Source organism: Danio aesculapii, chromosome 12, assembly GCF_903798145.1.
Source record: "Danio aesculapii chromosome 12, fDanAes4.1, whole genome shotgun sequence".
Taxonomy (NCBI): Eukaryota; Metazoa; Chordata; class Actinopteri; order Cypriniformes; family Danionidae; genus Danio; species Danio aesculapii.
Genome location: NC_079446.1, coordinates 50588208 through 50608267, shown reverse-complemented (window position 1 = coordinate 50608267; position 20060 = coordinate 50588208). Strand labels below are relative to the sequence as shown.

At 38.9% G+C, this 20060-nt stretch overlaps 1 protein-coding gene across 1 annotated transcript in view; it reads right to left on the bottom strand.

Annotated features, from left to right (window-relative positions):
- Positions 1-1653: 1653 nt before the first annotated feature.
- LOC130238032 (alpha-actinin-2-like) overlaps positions 1654-20060 on the bottom strand; it is a 39530-nt gene continuing 21123 nt past the window's right edge. Inside the window, exons 10-21 of the mRNA XM_056468912.1 lie at positions 19239-19469; positions 18058-18205; positions 15575-15725; positions 11308-11416; positions 10649-10789; positions 9313-9495; positions 9027-9161; positions 8655-8834; positions 8422-8568; positions 6116-6181; positions 5343-5501; positions 1654-3041 (exon numbers count right to left, since the gene is read on the bottom strand). Of these exons, the coding sequence (XP_056324887.1) occupies positions 2883-3041; positions 5343-5501; positions 6116-6181; positions 8422-8568; positions 8655-8834; positions 9027-9161; positions 9313-9495; positions 10649-10789; positions 11308-11416; positions 15575-15725; positions 18058-18205; positions 19239-19469 (1809 nt within the window). The 3' untranslated portion in view covers positions 1654-2882. The remainder of the gene's footprint in view (positions 3042-5342; positions 5502-6115; positions 6182-8421; positions 8569-8654; positions 8835-9026; positions 9162-9312; positions 9496-10648; positions 10790-11307; positions 11417-15574; positions 15726-18057; positions 18206-19238; positions 19470-20060) is intronic.

Here is a 20060-nt window from a genome sequence, read left to right as displayed (position 1 = left end):
GCATGAAAAATAATAGAAGTGTGTTATTTTTAGACATTGACATTAAAATTTGTGCATGTTTTTTTTTTTTTTTAGCAATGACTATTAGAACTTTATTATCAACATTCTATAGACAATTTATTTTCTCAAATTTACATTTTTTCCTTGAAAAATTACCCAGAAACTAATCCCTTTAGCAGGATTTAATGCCTTTATTCTCAACATGTTTTAATCAAATTTTTCCTTGAAATATTATAACTTTTCTTAGTTTATTTTATTACTCGAAAAATAAAAATTCTCAGAAATTAATGAGTTTTTCCCCTCAATATTTTAATCAAGCATTTGTCCTCAAAATTCAGGAAAATCACACCTTCGCTGTTTTTCTTTTCATTTTCTTGACTCTCTTTGATTGGCCGAGCTCTCTGGCTTCAATGATTGACAGCTCAGCGCTTGCTCTGATTGACTGAGAGATCTCATCCTTCAATGATTGATAACTCAGCATTCTCTTTGATTGGCTGAGCTCTCTGGCTTCAATGATTGACAGCTCAACATTCTCTTTGATTGGCCGAGCTCTCTGGCTTCAATGATTGACAGCTTAGCACTTGCTCTGATTGGCCGAGAGATCTCATACTTCAGTTATTGACAGCTCAGCGCTTGCTCTGATTGGCCAAGTTCTCAGACTTCAATGATTGACATCTCACCACTCTCTGATTGGCTGAGCTCTGAGGCTTCAATGATTGACAGCTCAGCGCTTGCTCTGATTGACTGAGAGATCTCATACTTCAATGATTGACAGCTCAGCGCTTGCTCTGATTGGCCAAGTTCTCAGACTTCAATGATTGACATCTCACCACTCTCTGATTGGCTGAGCTCTGAGGCTTCAATGATTGACAGCTCAGCGATTGCTCTCATTGGCCAAGAGATCTCAGACTTCGACGATTGACAGCTCAGCGCTCAAATGAAATCTGCTCAAATAAAACACGCAAGTTCATGACTCTTTCTGATTGGCTGAGCTCTCAGACTTTGATGATTGATCGCTCAGCTCTCACTCTGATTGGCCGAGCTCTCAGCCTTCAATAATTGACATCTCTGAGCAACTTTTTTTGAGCAAAAAAAAATTATAATATTGATTTTTTTCCATTTCTTTCAATGAGTAAGATGTCAGTCAGAGTAAAGGTTTTTTAAATAGATAATTTCAAGCAGAATCAAATTTAGTATCGTCATCAGTTATTCTGAGCTGTGCTTATTAAAATATACCAAATAAGTGTTTTATTTTTGATAAACATATCTGTTACACTGAATGATGATAAATTACATCATACCTGTCAGCATTGGGATGGGAAAATAAGGGATATGCACACCATAATAAGGGATAACCTTAAGAGCAAGGGGCGTCCCCTGGTGGCTCGGCGGGATGGGTTGTGTATAGGGAAGCTCGGCTCTTTAATGTTTGTTGCCACCCTTCAGAGAAAGACTGAAAATACAGGAGAAAAACGGTGAAAACCCTTTACAGGATGATAGAATTAAAATAGGGGATGATCCCGGGAAAAACGGGAGGGTTGACGGGTATGATTTACATGCATATACTGTCCTTTCTGTGTACCTAAAATGAATAGAAACTTCACAAATACATCCATTAACCAGGTTTGCATGAGAATAAACACAGGCAGACGCTTGTTTGTAATATATCTTTAATAATTCAGTGCAGTGTAGCATTGGCAGATTTTTCACTTGTTTTAATGCATGAAGTGAAAAACAGGTTGAACAGTTCTTGATTTATAATGCAATTTGTTGTTGGTTTTTATTAGACCACAAGAAAAATGTTCAGCTTTTTTTTTTTTTAAACGATTGTTTTTATTTGCAATAGATTGATTAACCTGATATTAACTAATAGTTCAGAATAAGTGATAAACACTGCCCGAGCACATGGACTCCATTAAATGTACCTCGCTTAAAAGATCTAAGATTTGACAGATCCTGGATCATTTAAAAATGGAGGCCATGTGTATGGGATCAAATTCCGGCTAAATGTATCGTGGTCACAGATCAAAAAATAATACACGTAAAACAAAAGTATTTTTTAGGTTTTATTATTTGACATTATTGGGAAACAAATCTCTATATTGTTGTATAGCTTGGGTAATGTTGAAATAATAATTGATGATCGTATGTGATTTTACAAACAATCTAACTGTATTTACTGTTTTCTGAGGGTGGAGTTGAGATTTTATCAGTCGGCCATATTGGCGAGCAGAATGTAAACAAAGCCACTGAACAAAACTCAGATATTCAGCTGATTATTACTGCTGAAAATGATCAATTATTGTGATGTTTAGGGCTGAACTAATCAGTCAGACTGAAATAAGAACACTTAGACTACTATAGACCATGTTCCAGAGCACAAATCTGGACAATATTCATGTTTGCTCATCATTTTTCTCAAGTAGGTGAAACGTTAGTCTACTCTTTTACCACCTATTAAATTCAGTTTAACAATATTTGGCACCCTTTCCTGCTTATTAAATCCTCTACATGATTTAGCAGTTGTTTTCCCTCAGTTTAGACTGGATAAAGATATTTCAGTTCAATTTCTCATAATGAATTATTGTCCAAATATGGAAACAACAATTGAGTGAATGATAATTGAGTAATCGATGACATAAATGTGATTGACTTGAAGGTGCAGTATGCATGTTTGACATATACATATACATGTATACTTAATCATATTAAAACTGATTTTTTCAAAAATTATTGGTGTCCATGTAAACATACTCATTGAGGATGTTTTGTTATGGACATTATTATTATTTAATCCGTGACCGTGATAATTTTGGCGGGAATCTGATCTCATGCATGTGCTCAGGTTGTGTTTTCAGCATTATCTGCAGGTCCCCAGGCCTCTAGAGGTCACTCTCTCCATACAGTGCAGTGGAGAACGCAGCGTAATCCAGAGCTCCAGGAACAGCGTCGGGTCCTTTATATGGAGGCATCCTGGAGATACAGTATTCAGCCTGCTCTGGAGGAAGCTCACGCCGCAGCTCGTCCAGCAGAATATACGGCTGAAACATACACACACACACATCAGGACACATGTGCATGGCTAGGCTAATGATGGTTAGCAGATTTACCTACTTTGTTTATTGAACAATATATGGACAGAATTAATTACAGTACAGTGAGATATTGTGAAATATAGAGGGAATATAGTGGAAGCCAGGGCGATACAGCAGTAATGAAAAAAAGCACAATATTAAAAAAAATTATAATATTATAAGATAAACGGGTGGTGCAGTGGGTAGCACGATCACCTCACAGCAAGAAGGTCACTGGTTCGAGTCCCGGCTGGGTCAGTTGGTGTTTCTGTGTGGATTTTGCATGTTCTTGAATGTTATTTAAGTATAATTGAATAAACCTTAAATTCCAATCCAAAATCCCTGATTCAAGTATACAGATATTTGTAATTTCCAAAATAATATAAAAGTATAAATATAAAACTTTGTGGGTTTTTCTGTTTTTCCAAAACTTTTCCAGGCCTGGAAAATGCCCTGTTTAAACTCCATGACTTTTCCAGGTTTTCCATGACCATATGAACCCTGGATTTACCAACTGCGATAATACACCCTTTTTCACCCTTTACACCCTTTACGTCACTTCACTTTCCGCGTGTTTCTATTTTGAAATATGTACAAACATTTACACCTCACAACATTCATTGATTCATTCATTTTCTTTTCAGCTTAGTCCCTTTATTAATCCAGGGTCGCCACAGCGGAATGAACCGCCAACTCATCCAGCATTTGTTTTACGCTGCGGATGCCAGCCACAACCCATCACTGGGAAACACATACACACATTCACACACACACATACACTACGGACAATTTTAGCCAACCCAATTCACCTGTACTGCATGTCTTTGGACTGTGGGGGAAACCGGAGCACCCGGAGGAAACCCACGCGAATGCAGGGAGAACATGCAAACTCCACACAGAAACGCCAACTGAGCCGAGGCTCGAACCAGCGACCTTCTTGCTGTGAGGCGACAGCACTACCTACTGCACCACTGCGTCACCCCCACCTCACAACAATTTAGAAAAAATAAAACAAACTGCTCAAAAATATAAAGGGAACACTTGGAGTTACACTGTGTTGTTTTAAAGGGCACCTGTGGTGAAAAATCTACTTTTCAAGCTGTTTGGACAGACATGTGTGTAAGTATAGTGTATAGACCGTCATATTGGGGTGATATAAACACACCCAGTGCTTTTTTTTCAATTTAACAACATAAAAACGGTGGACCAATTGGAGCGGTTTTCAGATCGACTGCAACCTTACGTAGGAGTTGCGGTCCCCCCGCCCACCCAATTGATTAACAGCTGCACGTATTAACATGTCCCGGTAGTCACGTGTATAATCATATCAACAAGACCAGACAAGCGCAAAGCAACTGGGAATAAAAGGCCTGTTCAGTTCACTAGGATCATCATCAAACATGATCAAGAGTGAGTTTTACATGTTTAACATGTTTTAAAACAGAGCATGTGTGTAATGAAGTACAGCGATTCACTTCAGCTTTACTTCATCAGCACAGCCGCGTGTCAGAACTATTATAAAGGAAGACGCTTCAGTCCCGGTTTGAGGACGTTAAATCAGGTTTATGCTGAACATTAATATAACAGATATCCATACAGCAGTGGAGATTACCAGTATCATGGTACATATGCGTGCAAAAAGAGTGCAAAGCTAAACGCGTGCGCTGTCTGTGTGTGTGCGTGTCGTGTCCACACTGTCTGTGTGTGTGTGTGTGAACTTTGTAACGACACTGTGTGTGACTCATCGTTGCAACTCAACAAATGCATCAAATACTCATTGGTAAAGTTCTTACTGTAGTATTTCTCACAAACACTACGTGAGATCTGCTTCCTTTATGTCTGTCTGTTGTCTGAATCTGCCAAGGGAGGAGATTAAGGGACGCAGAAAGGTACAGAGAAATGGTGGGTGAGGAGGACAAGCCTTAAAGGCGCAGTACAGCAAAACCGCCTCCTGGTGCAAAAATGTATAAACAGAATCTTATAAAAGCTCTAATAAATAATCTGATGGGTGTTTTGAGCTGAAACTTTACACACACATTCTGGAGACACAAAAGACTTATATTAAATCTGAAAAAAGGGTTAACCTATGTGCTCTTTGTGTTCCCGTTATTTTTCTAAGCTGTATATATTACCTACATTCACCGAGAAATTGATAAAAAATATAAATTTTCAAAGCGGGGTGTGCTCAGTTATGCTGAGCACTGTACATAATTCATTATTATGAGGTTTTGCTGGTGTTTAATGTGCATTTAATGTGTGTGAACTGACCTTATCAGCCGCCAGAATCCTGAAGGAGGCCACGACCTGCTCAGACGTGTCAGATTCTCCAGTTTCACGGGTCATAAAGTCCACAAACGCCTGAAACGTCACCACTCCAGAACCATTGGGGTCCACCAAAGCCATGATCCGCGCAAACTCTGCTTCACCCTTAAACAAACACACATGACAGAGACATGAAGTACATCAGTCCTCTGACAGAAACCCTTCTCTCTCAGTTATTAACACACATTTTTTGTTAATGTTAGTTAAGAATGATTCCACATTTATCAGACATGCTCTGAGTATACAGTTGAAGTCCTGCTAAATTCCTGTATATTATTCCCCAATTTCTGTTTAACGGAGAGCAGGTTTCTTCAACACAATAACTCTAATAATCTCTAATAATCTCTAAAAACTGATTTCTTTCCTCTTCACCATGATGACAGTAAATAATATTAGACTAGATATTCTCCAAGACACTAGTATTCAGCTTAAAGGGACATTTAAAGGCTTAACTAGGGTAATTAGGGTAAAGTTAGGGTAATTAGGCAAGTCATTGTATAACAGTGGTTTATTCTGGAGACAATCCAACACCAATATTGCTGAAGGAGCTAATAATATTGAGCTTAAAATGGCTTTAAAACTATTAAAAACTGCTTTTATTCTAGCCGAAATAAAACAAATAAGACTTTCTCCAGAAGAACAAATATTATGTTATGTTATAGTGTTATGCCAACTCATTTTTGATACTTTATTATTATTATTTGCTATAGTAGTTTTACCAGATCATATCCCATAGAGATCAGACAGGCTCTGAAGTCATCAGTCTCCATACCCCCCTTCTTCTTCTGCAGAACACAAGAAACACACATTTACACAGGAGCGTAGCAACCAGGGGGCATACGTCCCCTCACTTTTAGAGGCAGACCATTTAGAAACAGGTGATTAATAATTATATGAAGGTAAACTTTTGGATCTCATACAGCTGCCTGCCCACACCCCTCCCCCCACCCCCCACTTACACATCACAGGATACATTTACATTCATCCCTTTAGCACTTTAATCTGATGTGACCAACTAAAGCAGTCTTTCAGAGAGCCAGCAATGTATATTTGTATTAAAAACAGTCCTGTACAATGCATATATATATATATATATATATATATATTATATATATATATATATATATATATATATATATATATATATATATATACACACACACACACTGTACCATAGCACTCACAACACATTTTACTTCTTTACTCATTTTCTGACAAGATTTAAAATCTACATATCATTGATAACCCTCTATTAACAGCTGATCATTTTATTTTTGACATCTCCAATGAAAAAAATACTGTAGTAATTTATAGTAAATAAGTGTTTTTGAACCATAATACAAGCTGTGTCTCATTTCAGAGTTCAAAGGTGAGTCTTTTGCAGTCCACACAGGCTGAACCGAGCATTTTGAAATGAGATGAGCTAGCCTACAGAGGGCGGATCTCGTCACCAGGCAACATACGTAACAGCTGCTGTTATAAAGTTTGTAATAGCTTTTTTCATAGTGATTTTAAAACTTATTTTAAGCGTTCGAAAGGCAAAACAAGGTTTATAAAAGCTGGAAATATATTTGCTTTGATCAATACATGTACACATAAACATGTGAACTGTCTATAAAATCACTCTAGTCAGACATGTCAAACTCGTTTTGTTTTTTAATGTGTTTAGATATCCAAGTAAAATAAACCTTATTCATACATTTAATCCAGAGTTTTCTTTTAAAAGCGTCCTGCCGTTATCAGCGCGCAATGAAACTTGGGACTTTTGAGGCCACGAAGGATCCACCGGTTGTGTCCGTCATTACCTGGGAAACGAAGGACACATTTTGAGGCTGCGTTTGAAGGAGCCTTTGAATTTATTTTAAACGAGACAGCCTTCATCGCACCGCGATAACGCAGGGCACTTCGAATGCATCCTTTGGAGGATGCAGCCTCTGAAATGAGACGCAGCTACAGTAAAGTACTTGAATTAATCTGCTGTGGTGATTCTACAGTTTCTGTGGCAACACAACAATTACAGAAGTTGATTTGTTGAGGTGATGTTGATTTGTTAAGATGATTCTACAGTTGCTATGGTAACACAACAACTATAGTAATTGATCTGTTGTGGTGATTCTACAGTTACTATGGTAACACAACAACTATAGTAATTGATATGTTGTGGTGATTCTACAGTTGCTATGGTAACACAACAACTACAGTAATTGATCTGCTGTGGTGATTCTACAGGTGCTATGGTAACAACAACTACAGTAATTGATCTGCTGTGGTGATTCTACAGTTGCTATGGTAACACAACAACTATAGTGATTGCTCTCATGTGGTGATTCTACAGTTGCTATGGTAACATAACTACAGTAATTGATCTGCTGTGGTGATTCTACAGTTGCTATGGTAACACAACTAAAGTAATTGATCTGCTGTGGTGATTCTACAGTTGCTATGGTAACACAACTAAAGTAATTGATCTGCTGTGGTGATTCTACAGTTGCTATGGTAACACAACTAAAGTAATTGATCTGCTGTGGTGATTCTACAGTTGCTACCTGTATGGTAACAACAACTATAGTGATTGCTCTCATGTGGTGATTCTACAGTTGCTATGGTAACATAACTACAGTAATTGATCTGCTGTGGTGATTCTACAGTTGCTATGGTAACACAACTAAAGTAATTGATCTGCTGTGGTGATTCTACAGTTGCTATGGTAACACAACTAAAGTAATTGATCTGCTGTGGTGATTCTACAGTTGCTATGGTAACACAACTAAAGTAATTGATCTGCTGTGGTGATTCTACAGTTGCTATGGTAACATAACTACAGTAATTGATCTGCTGCGGTGATTCTACAGTTGCTACCTGTATGGTAACAACAACTATAGTGATTGATCTCATGTGGTGATTCTACAGTTGCTATGGTAACACAACTAAAGTAATTGATCTGCTGTGGTGATTCTACAGTTGCTGTGGTAGTAATGTAGTTTTCTGTATGTAGAGGGTATATTTATAGTGTGTGGTGTTTTACCCTGTCGAAGTGTGTGAAGGAGGATCTGAAGTCGTTGAGTTGTTTCTGGCTGATTCCTTTAGCGTCGCGCATCATGATCTGAGTCTCGATCTCGTTGATGGTGCGAGCGACAGTGGTCAGAAGAGACTCCCAGCCCACACGAATGTGCTGCAGGACACACACACACAAACACGGGACTTGTGGGATGCTGCAGTAGAGCACATAGACGTGTGTGTGTGTGTGTGTGTGTGTACCTCCATGGTGTAGTTGGTGTGTTTGTTGTCGAATATGAGCGACTCCTGTATGAGCTGGTGGTCTCCCTCCAGTTTGTCGATGTTGGGTTTGTAGCTGATGATGTCGTGTTCGTATTGTTTGAGTGTGTTCATCTGATCCTCCAGCGCACCGCCCAGATCCACAGAACTGTGAGCGATTTCCTGCACACACACACACACACACACACATCAGACAAAACCAACACCATTAAAACACAATTAATGATAACAGAAATAAATAAATAAATAGCAAACACTAAATCTAAATGTTAAAAATCTATGTGTTTGTTTGTGTGTGTGTGTGTGTGTGTGTGTGTGTGTGTGTGTGTGTGTGTGTGTGTGTGTGTGTGTGACCTCCATGCGTGTCTGTATCCAGGGCCCAATGGCGTTGGCTTGTCCTGCAAACTGTCGTCTGAGTCTCTCATTCATGTTCTGTCTGGAAAACTCCTCATGCAGAGCTGAATCTCTCTGAGGAACCAGACGCTTCACCTGCAACACACACACACACACACACACACACACACGCACACACACACACATTTACTCACACAAACACACAATCATTCCCAATCAATCACACAGACAATCACCCACATGCATACACACCCACCCACACACACACACACACACACACACTCACCTTCTCCCACTTCTGGTTGAGGTCAGCAGAGGTGATGCTGCAGTAGATGTTGGAGAGTTTGCTGCTGATGCCGTAACTCTGACAGATCTTCTGCACCTCATTATAGATGCTCATGATGGCCTGACGCTCACTGTCCGCCTCCGGGAGAGTCACTTTAAACTGATCATGAGCCGACAGCAGATTCTGCGCACACACACACACACACACACACACACATACACACACACATTTCATACATTCTATGGTGTGTAGTGTGTGGTTAGGACACAGTGTGAGATGCTGTGTACACTACCTGACAAAAGTCTTATGAGGACATGCCTTGTGTTTTCATTACTCATAATGCTTCAAAATCATATTTAACGTGTGAAGGTTGAGTTTTGGGTAGTGGCGGAGTACTGAACACTACCTGACACAAGTCTTGTGCTGGATCTCAGTTGTAAGAGCTGCACATAATAACTGGACTTCTAGTTGATCATAAAGTGTCAGAAGGTGGATTTCTCTGCTGAATCATCTGTTGATCTGCATCCCAATCATCACCAATACTGCAGAAGACCTACTGGAACCATCATGGAGCCAAGATTCTCACAGAAATCAGTCAAGTTTGGTGAAGGAGACATCATGGTTTGGGGCTACATTCAGTATGGGGGCGTGCGAGAGATCTGCAGAGTGGATGATCAACATCAACAGCCTGAGGTATCAAGACATTTGTGCTGCCCATTACATTACAAACCACAGGAGAGGGACAATTCTCCAGCAGGATAGCGCTCCTTCTCATACTTCAGCCTCCACATCAAAGCTCCTGAAAGCAGAGAAGGTCAAGGTGCTGCAGGATTGGCCAGCCCAGTCACCAGACATGAACATTATTGAGCATGTCTTGGGTAAGATGGAGGAGGCGTTGAAGATGAACACAAAGACTCTTGATGAACTCTGGGAGTCCTGCAAGAAGGCTTTCTTCACCATTCCAGATGACTTTATTAATCAGTGATTTGAGTCATGTCAGAGATGTATGGATGCAGTCCTCCAAGCTCATGATGGAGTCAGACACAATATTCATTCTGTTTCCACTGCAGCATGAGCACATATTCTATACTGGACATTATTGAAGGTTCAGTGAGCAGACTTTAGTCTAAGCAGAGTCAGACCGCACTGTCCTAATCAAATCAGTCAACATCAAGACATGATCAGATTATATTGTGCTCAAATAAGCCTCATCTAGAGGCCTTTACCTTTCATATAAGACACTTCTGATACCAAATCATCAACTAGAAGTCCAGTTATTATTTGTGTTCCTAAAACTTAGATAGGCAACAAGACTTTTGTCAGGTAGAGTGTTTACCTGGACCTCGTCGATGGAGTGAACCATAAACATGTCCTGCAGATCCTCCATGGCTCCATCCATCCAGTTATTGAACGGAGCAGATCTCTTAGCAAACTCCAGAAACAGCTGATCGATTGTCTCCAAGAGCTTCTCCGTCCTCTAAACCACACACACACACACGCACGCACGCATGCACACATGCACACACACACACACATATATATATATATGTTAAAACTTTATTCCTGAATTCAGCATCAGATCATCCGACCTCTAGTGTGTCTGCTTAACCTCTATAATCTCTAAGCTGAAGTGTTATAGATAGTAAATAACATTGTGTGGTGTATATTGTAGACGTATGTCAAGTGTTTCCTTCAGTTGATCACAGTTGCTTTCTACAGATGTCAAAATGCCAAATGGGACTAAACTGATTTAAAGAACGTCTAGATTTCTCTGAATAAATCATCAATAGATAATTGTGTACCACATACACTATACACTTTTACATTTTGTTATATTTTTACATTTTTCATTATAAACATACTTATAATTATAAATATACTCATAACGTACACACACATACATTCTTATTGTGAATAAGTGTATACTATAATAACCAACTGAATGAATGAATGAATGAATGAATGAATGAATGAATGAAGTGATGTGCGAATGACCTCCAGAGCTTCTCTGCGTTTCTGGGTCAGAGTTCCCAGCTGATCCCACTGGTCACAGATGGACTGACAGCGTTCATTAATGACAGCAGCAGCGTGATAATCCAGCTCACTGCCAACACACACACACACGAACGCACACGCACACGCACACACACACACACACACACACACACACACACACACACACACACACACACACACGCACACACTATATTAATACTGTTTTCATTAGCATCAGTAACAGACCCACACATTCATAAACTACATGTATCAACAAACACACACACACACACACACACACACACACACACACACACACACACAGAAAATCACAACACATATTATTTAAATTTTTATTTTTTTTATTTTTTTACCTTTTTATACATTTATTAGGTCATAAATCTTTTGTTTTTGTGCTTCTCAAATCTCAAGTAACATAAAGTTTGGCAGTGTACAGCTGACCCACATAGAAATCTGATATACTGTACTGTATGTAAATTTGCATTCATTGTCATATAAGACATATATGTTCCTATATGAATTTTGCATATATATGTAACGGAGGCCAGCTAGTAAGTGCTGTGCAGGTAAACCTCACTCCTCTGACCTCTAAAGCTGCTCAACTGACATTTGAGGTCATGGTCTTTAGTCTCCTTAGTAGAGCAAGGGACTCCCATGCGGAAGGTCACTGTTTCGATACCAGCTCGGAGTGGGTTAGATGGTGTAAGACCGGCGGGGTTACACACACAGTAAATGTCATATATGCAACACAACCTATAATCGGAAATATAGCAAAAAATAGCTGCTTACATATTTTTTCCCAACCACTGAACTGACAAGTATGTACATGTATTAGATATCATTTTTATATGTGTTCATATATGACCATATTATGTCTATATACACTGTAGATACTCCCATGTATCAGATCTCTATGTGGTAAAAATATTATCTTTGCATTTTAATTCCTTTCAAATATGTCCATAGTGCTGTTTAATGGAGATTTTTTCCAGCGCGTTTTTAAACATAAAATTGTTAATAATTAATTTCAAATTAGGGCGATGTGGTGGCTCAGTGGTTAGCACTGGCCCTCACAGCAAGAAGGTCACCGGTTCGAGTCCCCATCTGGGCCAATTGTCATTTCTGTGTGGAGTTTGCATGTTCTCCCCGTGTTGGTGTGGGTTTCCTCCGGGTGCTCTGGTTTCCCCCACAGTCCAAACACATGTGCTATAGGGTAACTGATGAACTAATGGTTCGCTTCCACTGACTGGTATGGTACGGTTCGGTTTGGTACGGGTCACCTAAATTGGCTGTAGTTTATGAGTGTGTTTGTGAGAATGAGTGTGTATGGGTGTTTCCCAGTACTGGGTTGCGGCTGGAAGGGCATTCGATGTGTAAAACATATGCTGGAATAGTTGGCGGTTCATTCTGCTGTGGCGACCGCTGATAAATAAGGGATTAAGCCGAAAGAAGATTAATGAATGAATTATTTCTTTTGTCGTTGACAGTACATACTATTCTACTAGTTATTTGCAAGTCAGTGGACAACAGTAACAGTGGTTGATAAAAAAATGAAATCTTAAAGGGGCATTAAACATTGAGGATTAAACATTGACCTTATCATTTTTTACTTTTTTATTTTTTATTCCAGACAAACTAAAAGAAATAAGACTTTCTCCAGAATTAAAAAAATGCAATAGGAAAAATCTCCATGCTCTGTTAAACATTGTGTGAAAGGCAACAATACGTATGTCACAGAAGGACTAATCAGTTTTTCTTCAATTATAAATCCAAAGTCCACTGAATTGCAAAAATCAAAGCACAGGAAAAAACTACAGTCAATCCATCTGAAAGTCTGTCAGGAAATCTGAGCTGATCTGGACTGTGTGTAAATGCCCTTTGGACACATTTAAGATCCATAAAACGGTGCTGTGATCAGCCGCTGGTGCACCTGTGCTGATGGAGGTGTTGACAGCAGGCCTGATGGGAACTTTCACATGCCCATGTCACTTTGACACACCGGCATCAACAACTGAACACAGACACTACAAATAGAGCGGTGAATAAAAATATACTGTATACATGCATGCGAGACGTGTGTGTTTGTGCGTACAGCATTGGCTCATTGTCTGAGGAGGAATCTGACAGCTGCTCTGAAACACATTTAGCACAATAGAGACTGAAGCCAGACGGGAACACATTTAAAACAATACAACCGCTTTAAACCATTACTATCCACAGCATGAGCAGGTAGACATGTAGCATACTGGAAGTGTGGTCAGAGTTACCCTTAGGACAATACAATGAATGAGAAGGCAGTAACGTTTACTGTCAATGCCATTTGCAATTGCATGTTTACATCAATTATAATCTACTCCTAAAGGGCTCCGATTTTAAGGGCATATAGGGGCCTATGAAGGGTCTATACTAATGTATCTGTGATGTTTTAGGCCAAAATACATATGGCAATTAATATAGTTATTGTGTTACCATAACAACTATAGAATCACAACAACAGATCAATTATTATAGTTGTTGTGTTACCATAGCAACTATAGAATCAACAATAGAAACAGATCAACTAATATAGTTCTTGTGATACTATAGCAACTATAGAATCACAACAACAGATTAATTATTATAGTTGTTGTGTTACCATAGCGACTATAAAATCGCCAGAACAGATCAATTACTATAGTTTTTGTGTTACCATAGCAACTATAGAATCCCCCCAACAGATCCATTACTATGGTCCTTGTGTTACCATAGCAACTGTAGAATCAACAAAACAGATCAATTACTGTAGTTCTTGTGTTACCATAGCAACAATAGTCACCAAAGCAGATCAAATACAATAGTTCTTGTTTTACCATAGCAACTGTAGAATCACCACAACAGATTAATTACTGTAGTTGTTGTGTTACCATAGCAACTGTAGAATCACCACAACAGATCAATTACTCTAGTTGTTGGGTTACCATAGCAACTATAGAATCACAACAACAGATCAATTACTGTAGTCCTTGTTTTACCATAACATTAGAATCACAACAATAGATCAACTACTATAGTTGTTGTGTTACCATAGCAACTACAGAACAAACAATAGAAACAGATCAATTACTATAGTTGGTTGTGTTACCATAGCAACTATAGAATCAACAATAGAAACAGATCAATTAATATAGTTCTTGTGTAACCATAGCAACCATAGAATCACAACAACAGATCAATTATTATAGTTGTTGTGTTACCATAGCGACTATAGAATCACCACAACAGATCAATTACTATAGTTGTTGGGTTACCATAGCAACTATAGAATCCCCCCAACAGATCCATTACTATAGTCCTTGTGTTACCATAGCAACTGTAGAATCAACAAAACAGATCAATTACTGTAGTTCTTGTGTTACCATAGCGACAATAGAATCACCAAAAGCAGATCAATTACTATAGTTGTTTTACCATAGCAACTGTAGAATCACCACAACAGATCAATTACTCTAGTTGTGGGGTTACCATAGCAACTATAGAATTACAACAACAGATCAATTACTATAGTTTTTGTTTTACCATAACATTAGAATCACAACAATAGATCAACTACTATAGTTGTTGAGTTACCATAGCAACTACAAAACAAACAATAGAAACAGATCAATTACTATAGTTGGTTGTGTTACCATAGCAACTATAGAATCAACAATAGAAACAGATCAATTAATATAGTTCTTGTGTTACCATAGCAACCATAGAATCACAACAACAGATCAATTATTATAGTTGTTGAGTTACCCTAGCAACTATAGAATCAACGTTATTAATTAATCAATTCATAGAGTTCTTGTTTTGCCTTGTGTTCCTTTAAATGTAAATGAGCTGGTGAAGGATAATCAGGGTCAAATGTCAGGATAAACCATACCTTGATGCCACCGATGCCCATCAAACGAGTAAATATGCTGCTGTATAGAGATCCATTATTCCTAAGTTACTCTACAAAATAAATCCAATTTAACATCCACAAACTGGCACTCCTGTTGTGTGATTGAAGCATCCTCATTTATGGTTGTGATAAATGCTATTTTTAATAATATCATTATCGGTCCAGTATGATTTATTGGTCCAATATCATGTGCTAAACCTGTGAGATTCATTCTGTGACAACAACTGTCTGGATGTATGTTATCCCTTATATATAAACATAAGTTGACAGTAAAAGCCAGGCAGACGTTTGCATGAAAGGGGAAAAAGGAAGTGGTCATACTTGAGTTCCTGTGCAATGGCGGCGATCTGCTCCACTCTGTCCTGATGTGCAGCCAGATCGCTCTCAAATGCCTCGTGTTTTCGTAACAGAGCCCTCACGTCTGTCAGTGACCCGCTCTCATAATCCTTCAGTGTCAACAGCTGATCCTTTCCTGCAGCACACACACAAAATACACACAACCAAAAATATTATAGTAAATTCGGGTGTTTCTCAACCATACTATAGTAAAGTGTAATATACTGTATAGAATAGATTATAGCATTTGAAACTCTTTAAAACTACTTATTGTTTTTACTTCGGTAAACTGTGGTGTATTGTACTATAATATACACTGCAGCTGTAGAAAATTACAGCTATTGATTTATATGACTATAGCAGTTGTGTACCATAGCCACTGCAGAATCACCACAACAGATCAATTACTATAGTTTTTGTGTGACAATAGCAACTGTAGAATCAAAAATAGAAACAAATCAATTAATATAGTTGTCGTTACCATAGTAACTATAGAATCCCCCCAGCAGGTCAATTACTATAGTTGTTGTGTTACCATAGCAACTGCAGAATCACCAGAACAGATAAATTACTATAGTTGTTGTGTTACCATAGCAACTGTAGAATCAACAAAACAGATCAATTACTATAGTTCTTTGTTACCATAGCAACAATAGAATCACCACAGCAGATCAATTACTATAGTTTTTGTTTTACCATAGCAACTGTAGTATCAAAAATAGAAACAAATCAATTAATATAGTTGTCGTTACCATAGCAACTATAGAATCACCCCAGCAGGTCAATTACTATAGTTGTTGTGTTACCATAGCAACTGCAGAATCACCAGAACAGATCAATTACTATAGTTGTTTTGTTACCATAGCAACTGTAGAATTACAACAACAGATCAATTACTATAGTTGTTGTGTTACCATAGCAACTGTAGAATCACCACAACAAATCAATTACTATAGTTGTTGTGTTACCATAGCAACTGTAGAATTACAACCACAGATCAATTACTATAGTTGTTGTGTTCCCATAGCAACTATAGAATCAACAATAGAAACAAATCAATTAATATAGCTGTTTTTACCATAGCAACTATAGAATCACCCCGGCAGATCAATTAATATAGTCCTTATGTTACCATGGCAACTATAGAATAACCCCAGCAGATCAATTACTATAGTTTTGTGTTACCATGGCAACAATAGAATTACCCCAACAGATCAATTACTATAGTCCTTGTGTTACCATAGCAACTATAGAATCAACAATAGAAACAGATCAATTAATATAGTTGTTGTTACCATAGCAACTATAGAATCACCCCGGCAGATCAATTAATATAGTCCTTGTGTTACCATGGCAACTATAGAATTACCCCAACAGATCAATTACTAAAGTCATTGTGTTACCATAGCAACTGTAGAATCAAAACAACTGATTAATTCAAGTTATGGTTTAAAACAACCGTAGTAGTCACCACAAATGACTATAGTATGTTTGTAATTTAAGTCAAAAGGTACATCTGAAAAAAGTGCAGATCCTGCAGGGAAATTGTAATGGAAATTCATTTATATTCATCTTTTAGATGTGAATGCATTTTCTACATTGCTTAATTTTACTGTGCGTGACTACTCTGTTTTTGTCTTTCATCTTATACTTCTATTGGGTAATGTTGTTTGTCTCCTTGTTTTGTAAGGGGCATGGGTCAGAAAGGTTAAGACACCTAACGTAAACATGATATGGCCTGATTAGAAGCCCAAACCTGAAGCAGTAAACATGAATCCAATTCGATAACTATAATCCATGATGCAGGTGTCTAGCGCATGGCTTTAGCGACCTCGTAAGCAGTACAGAGGAGAAACCAGATAAAAGAGAGAGCACACTCTGTTTTCAGTGTCTCACTCTGCAGTCGTTGCTATGTGATTGTGACCTTCTTTGCAAAGAATAAAACTTTAAAAGACCGTGGGTAAGACTTTGTCTTCTTTACCACAGAGAACGCCTCATTAAAGAAAAATTGCCACTACAGAAGGTGTATGATCTAAATTAATCTAAACATGTTAATTCATGTGTTGCTGGCAGACAGGTTTCCATCAGTGTTTCATGTGCTGTTTTTCTCAGTGCATCTCTGACATTTAACAGGGAATACATTCACAATCTGTAAACGTTAGAAAGTCATGAATGTATTTCCATTTTGCTGTTGAAGTCTTCTGAATGCAAGTCTGAGCTAATAAGATCCTCCTGATAACTCCATTTCATATTGCTGCACTATTATCATTTCCTCTGTTTTATACTGTTGGTTTATTGTTCATAAATTGTATATATCTGTTGTACATTGACCTTGAGTTTCATGAAAGGCTTTTTTTAAATAAATGTATTACTATCCAGTGAGTGTTGTAATGGACACACAGAGATACATGCATGAAATCCCTCATTTATTGCAGAGCGCTGTGTGTGCAGTGCTGTATGTTTCTCACCCTGCGCCCAGCTCTCGTGTGTGGAGACTTTCTGCTGGAACTTCTCAGCCAGATGTTCAACACGCTCCAGACGTCTGATCTCACTGAGCAGCCACTCCTCATAACCCTTCTCTGCCTGCTCCAGACCCTGCCATGCTGCGGTGATGTCCTGCACACACACAAACACACATGCGAACAGATGCATGCATATATACACACACACACACACACACACACACACACAACACACATGCAAACAGATGCATGGATATATATACACACAAACACATGCACACACACACACACACGCACGCACACACGCACGCACGCATAAACACACACACACAAACACACATGCGAACAGATGCATGCATATACACACACACACACACACACACACACACACACACACACACACACACACACACAAACCGATGCATGCATATATACACACATACACACACACACACACACACACACACACACACATTTATGCACACATACAAGCATAAAAGCACACATGCACATATACACATATACACATATACACATATACACACACACACACACACACACACACACACACACACACACACACACACACACACACATTTATGCACACATACAAGCATAAAAGCACACATGCACATATACACACACATATACACACACACGCGCACACACACACACGCACACACACACACACTAATGCATATAAGGGTGTGTGTGTGCATATACAGTGTGCATGTATGTATGCATCTGTTTGTGTGTGTGTCGGTTTGTGTGTGTCGGTTTGTGTGTTTGCATCTCTGTTTGTGTGTGACTGTATGTTCGTTTGTGTGTGTGTGTGCATATATGCTGCATGTGTGTGTGCATTTATGCATGTATGTGTGTGCATGTATGCATGTGTGCGTGTGCATATATGCATGAGTATGTATGCATGCGTCTGTTTGTGTGTGTGTGTGTCTGTTTGTGTGTGTGTGTGTGTGTGTGTAGGTGTGTGAATATACATGTACGTGTGTGTATATATGCATGCTTCTGTTTCCGTGTGTGTGTGTGTGTGTGTGTCTGTTTGTGTGTGTGTGTAGGTGTGTGAATATACATGTACGTGTGTGTATATATGCATGCTTCTGTTTCTGTGTGTGTGTGTGTGTGTGCGTGTGTATGTGTATACAGTATGCGTGCGTCTGTGCGAGACTCACAGACACCATCTTCCCCTCTGAGGGCATGAACGCGGGTCTGTTGCTGATGCGCAGTTTGGTCTGCAGTGTGTTGAAGCTGATCTCCAGCTGGCATTTCTCCTGCACTTTGGGAGGTTTGTGCACGCGCCGGTAGTCTCTGAAGTCCTCCAGTTTGCGCCTGGTGGAGGCCATGGTGTTTTCGGCCGCTCGCTTCTCCAGCCACGGCGTGGTGCGGCGGATCCACTCCAGCAGCTGTTTCAGAGCGGTTAGAGGATCAATAATCTGAAATATTACTGTAAATAAGAACTGCCATTTTATAGATGGATGCATGTTCAAATGTGGTTTCATGATGTATTTTCAAGATCATTTCTGTAGTCTTCAGTGTCACATGATCCTTCAGAAATCAGTTTAATATGATGATTTGATCAATAAATATACAGGAAAATGAGATATATTATTTGATTTTATGCGGTTTTCTACAGTATGTCGATTTACATTCATTCATTTTCCTTCGGCTTAGTCCCTTTATTCATCAGGGGTCGCCACAGCGAAATGAACCACCAACTCATTCATTCATTCATTTTCTTTTCGGCTTAGTCCTTTTATTAATCAAGGGTCACCACAGCGGAATGAACCGCCAATTTATCCAGCATATGTTTTACACAGCGGATGCCCTTCCAGCTGCATCCCATCACTGGGAAACACCCATACACACTCATTCCCACACACACTCATACACTACAGCCAATTTAGTTGATCAATTCCCCTATAGCACATGTTTTTGGACTGTGGGGGAAACTGGAGCACCTGGAGGAACAACACGGGGAGAACATGCAAACTCCA